At 40.8% G+C, this 5,165-nt stretch overlaps 1 protein-coding gene across 1 annotated transcript; it reads left to right on the top strand.

Moving 5' to 3' along the window:
• The first annotated feature begins 276 nt into the window (after nucleotides 1-276).
• LOC109475058 (metallothionein 20-III-like) lies at nucleotides 277-2,962 on the top strand. Its single transcript, XM_019775599.1, has 4 exons — nucleotides 277-466; nucleotides 1,026-1,136; nucleotides 1,601-1,658; nucleotides 2,382-2,962. Exons 1-4 carry the CDS (start codon nucleotides 439-441, stop codon nucleotides 2,434-2,436), a joined length of 252 nt encoding a protein of 83 aa, XP_019631158.1. The 5' UTR covers nucleotides 277-438; the 3' UTR covers nucleotides 2,437-2,962.
• The last annotated feature ends 2,203 nt before the right edge of the window (nucleotides 2,963-5,165 follow it).

The raw sequence follows: 5,165 nt of genomic DNA, 5'->3' as shown, positions 1-5,165 counted from the left end.
GAGTATGCTTCACAACAGGTGGGTCTGAATGTATGACGTCATGCTCAACTCTCCTTCGTGACCTTTCAACTTCCTAGTAAGAAGGATCATCACATTTAATGTGAGGGGGTGTAAATGTTTATTATCTTATTATTGTTATATCAAACGCCTTTAATGGTGCTTCCAATGTGACTAAAAGTTAATTCGACCACAATAGCAGTACATTTGTATATTGTGTTCAATTTAGCACACATCTATTGAGACGGCTTTTTTCTAGTTATGATATCCAGCTTGCCTCTGAAATGTGGTGTTGTCCAACCACATGCCTGTCAACGTTATTCGGGGCAGTAGGCCAGAGTTTCCTTGCGTACTGACTGCAAAAGCACCTGAACAGTGGACTGAATCTTCACGATCCCCGCATTTACGACAATAGCCATCGAGACAGAACGACACAACAAAATGCCTGATCCCTGTAACTGTGCGCAGAGTGAGTAGCACCATATTTAACTTCAGAATCTGCATTTTATATAAACTTCAGGAGTTCGTATCCAATAGTAACGTTACCTGAGTGGACTTTGAACTGTATTTAGACGCAGTACATGCTGCAGAACACGTAACTGTTATACGAGCGCAAAATTCCAAGTCATTGCCACTCTTTAGCTCTTAAGAGTTCTGAATAGCACGCAGTGCTTTGTTCAATAGACAATAACGTATTATAGTACTCTAAATATCTGGCAACGTTATATCCTTGCTTATATGTAAATACAGTGTATCCTTGCCTATAATATGGCGGGCTCTGGTTCGGCTCACTGCACACCTCTCACGTAGTTCAGTGACTGTTGAAGGGCGTGCGTTGCTATGATGATAAAATCCCTTGTCCCGCGGGACCCATATATTTATGGGGTTGCACATACAGTACCATCACCCCGACTAGCGGCTAGCATGTGAGTTTTGATATCAGGTGGACGTCTATGAAAACTACGTGCTTTAATTTCGGTAATACTAAAAATTCGGACGTGCTTTTCCCTGACGTTCGTACTGCCCAGGCGGTGCGTGCTCGTGTGCCGGCGGGACGTGTCAGTGCGGGGATGACTGTCGGTGTGGGGACGGCTGTAAGTGTGTCGGCTGCAAACTGCACGGCAATGTGTCTGTCACCTGTAAGTACCCCGGTTGTTTAATTAGTAACTTTTGCAACTATTCATGAGAAGCTCAAATCGACCTGCAGGCTACTTTTTTTTCATTGAGGTAAGGGCCAGACAAAAGATATAACAAAGATTCAGTTAATTAAAAACATAAATTAAAGTCCTAAATCTATAAACATATCATTATGATTCTCTATTACTATGCGCAGTGATGCTTCAATAACACTTTTTCATTGCTAATTTCTGTATGTTTTTCTAGGTGTGTAATTCTAATAAACGCTTGTTTGTATCTTTCACTGAGAATGAGAGGGATTAAAAAAACGTTTCTGTTGTAGAGAGAGTACCCATCCGTCGGAATTAATCCAAGCACACACAGCTCTACTTTAGAACAGAAATGATTCTACATATTGTATAGTTTAGAGTGTATGGGTTTACATGTAGAACGTATATTTGTGTTAATATTTATCTTTTGTTGACAGGTTGTGCCATGTGCACGGGAAAAGTGAAGAACTGTGCCTGTGGATGCTCATGTTGCCAGTAAGGAACATTTAGGCCACACCGACTTAATTTTATGGATGACATCCGCGCGCGCATTGATTTTCGTCTGTTCTCAAAAAAAAAAAAGGATCACGTCATCCGAGGCTATGGCCTGGATGGTAGCTTGCTATATAGCGACAGTACGGAGCCAGAGGACGGCAACCAGGCTACCAAAGCTACACGACTCAAGATCTCAGTACATACGTACAGTGCCGATTCATAAATCCGCAAAAAGCCAGCCTGTGCCGGCCTGTCGTATATGTTGCTATGTTCTGCCGTAAATTCACAATACCAGCTTTACCTCTGTATTCCTGTGGTTTAGTAGCATTTTTATTTTTGGCCGGATTTTTATTTTATTCGCCCGCGTGCACTAGTTTGGGGGTCCAATGAGATCCATAAAATTAAGTCGGTGTGGCCTTACATAGAACTCTGTATGTACATATATGTTTAAATGTTAAATTTGTGTGTAAGAAAAACATCTGTCACAACACAAGGGATGCATGTGAATTAATTTTGTAGAATAAACAACACACAGAAAAAAAATGTGCGATGTACTATTGTAGTCCACAGAAAATAAACCTCAAATCCTTAGTAAGTAGAACTATATCTCTACATTTGATGATAAAATTGAACCCTTGCAGTGAAATGTAAGAAAATTGCTCAAAATTTACTGAAACCAATGACATTATACAAATGAAACATATTCTTATATTTGCTTTTCAGGCCTGCCGCTCCAGCCGTGGTCAACATGACAACGCCTCCAGCGGCTCACCTGTAAACTACAGGTTGTAAAACATGGCGGTTCTCGATGATGCATGAATGACATCCTATAATCTGTTCATTAGACTGGAAATGCTTTTATGCACTTTTTACGTAAGTCTAATAGCAGCTCACAACTAAATTAATAGTTGTTTTAATAACTGTCCAAATGAATAAATGCACCTTTTTTTTCTTTCTTCAAATGCAGTATCATAGTCAGAGCTCGAGCACCTAACGTTATGCATGTATATCGTGTGTCATCAACTTACATAAATGTCTGGCTTTCCGGCCTTTCTATTTGAAAAATCTATTGACGTCGATACAAGTAAGACTTTTGAATAATTCAGCGTAAAACGGAGTCAACATTTAGTGCATAAGCACATAGCTGTCAGAAAATAAGTGCTTCCTTGCGACTTAATCTAATTTTGCCCCGATAATCTGCAAACATTAGCCAGTTCTGGAATGCAATGGCGGCGCAAACATCATTATGGGCGCCCATTTTACGGGCGAAAAGACTTATAAATACGTTATCTTGCTGCCATCTTACAAGAAGGAGACGCTGAAACGTCGTGTCTTGTCCTTTAGATCCTCTTCAACAAGGGTAATAAGGAAATTGTTAAGATGTACAAGGAAATGTCTTGGGACTGGAACAGACTAGAAGTCAGGCACCTTGATATTGCATTTTTTTGTATTATGTACAGTCATGTACTCAGCAATATGTGATTTTGTGTCAACTGGAATTGACGTATTATCATGCCATGAATACACCAGCACCACCTTAGCCTCTTCAGGTATCTATCGTGGATTGGTAGGGCTCTCTTCGGGACTGTAGGAGCTCTCTCGCCGCCGTTTGAGAATGCTAATATCACAATCAACTACACCCCCGGCCGTGTATAACGCTGCGTGGTTATAGACCCTGTGTGTGAGATAGGCCATATCATCATGCCATCAGGTATTCTGGACTGAATGGGTATAGCTACGACTACACTTCGGCACCGAGGTCATTTCAAAATGCAAAGAGCCAGTTGTAATTAGGCCGTACCTACAGTTCTTAAACCCATGGACATGGTTTATTCCACTCGCCGCAAATTTAAACTAGAGTTCCCCGATCTCATACCTTCGCCAAATGATGTTAATCTTTATGACTGACAAAGTTTAGATTAGATTATTCCCCCCTGATTTAAGAAATAGGAACCTAATTTTCATGAAGTATATCATTTTATCATAATTTCAACCAAAAGACAATCTTATATTAACAAACAATGCATTCTAGCATTTCCTAATAAATTATGCAAATGAGGTTCTGATTTGAATAAATTATGTTTAATGATGTTCACCTCAATTTAACTTTCAAATACCACAAGTATGAAATTCCAGGCAGTTATCGTTACATGATTATAAAGTTTTCTCATTAATTATGCAAATTAAGTCATTATTAATATAATCAATATCTTCCTGTGTTTCTCTCATTGTCAATTACCAATGTCACAAGCTTCAATTGTCCTATCATTGAATGGAGCTGATTTATAGAATTTCCCCATAAATTATGCAAATTACATCCATATTTGCATAATTGTCACACAATTATATTAAGCATCACATAAGCTACCTACATACCAAAAATCACAACGATCCGTCAACCGGTTCTTGAGTTATCCCCTTTTGAATATTTTCAAGAATTTATCCCTGCAGTTCCAGAGCAAGCCGCTAGGGGGCCTAAACTCACGTCACTTCTTTCCCAGCACAAGAGCTACCTACCATCTAAATTTCATCACCATAGCATGTCTAGATCATGAGATATCAAAACCGGAAGTTCAGCTGCAGTACCATAATAAGCCGCTAGGGGGTCCAGAATCTAATCATTTTGAGGTCTCATCAAGACCTACCCACCTACCAAGTATCAAGACAATCCATCAAGGCCTTCTCAAGTTATCGTGTTTACAGACACACACACACACAAACACACACATACACGAACGCCCCTGAAAACATAACCTTCTTGGCGAAGGTAATCAGCGTCCTACAGAGTTTGAAGCATACAAGAAATTCTTGATATTTGTTAAACTTCATCTTTGAGCAGCGATGGTCTGTCTAACTTGTGAATGAGTGCAATGAAATAACCGCACCCCCACCAAGCCTTCACTGTGGTACGTGCCAAGTCATCCCCGTCCAATAAAATCCCCGGGTAGTGAGCGCGCTTGGCAGTCCGGAGACGGACGGAGTCTTCCACAGGACGCACCTAGCGGCCGGGACACATGTATGCAGTTACGTCTGGGCGATGGCGCGGCTCATATATGTGTGTGAAATCGGCTTGATGCCCCCGTCTACTTCGAATTCCCACCTATTCTTGTTCCTGAAGGAGTCCCGTCGACACTAGACCTGAACGGAAGGACACTGACGTCATCCGAAAGATGTTCCAAAGGTGAGCTGCCAAAAATAACATTCTACGTACAGGTGGATCCGGTACTTACGTCGGTGGCTTGTCAATAGTTGATAGAAAAAATGCGGCAGTTTGAAAGGGGGCAATTATAGCAAAGTGTTGAATAGTTATCATTAGTGAGGCACTTTCGCCTGCGGATGTTGAGTATGAATGATACTCATTACAGCAGAAGGAAGCCAATTATAAGTAGAGCGCTCTGTAAGAATGGTAGCTCAGTTATTCATGCCGACGTTACCTTTCTTGGCAACGTTTTTTAGAAAACTTTTTGTCCGGGTTTCAGATCCGGATTTAGTCAGGACCCAGTAAAA

The sequence above is a fragment of the Branchiostoma belcheri genome, unplaced genomic scaffold (assembly GCF_001625305.1).
Source record: "Branchiostoma belcheri isolate BF01 breed outbred unplaced genomic scaffold, Haploidv18h27 scaffold320, whole genome shotgun sequence".
Taxonomy (NCBI): Eukaryota; Metazoa; Chordata; class Leptocardii; order Amphioxiformes; family Branchiostomatidae; genus Branchiostoma; species Branchiostoma belcheri.
This window is presented reverse-complemented; position numbering and strand designations above follow the sequence as displayed.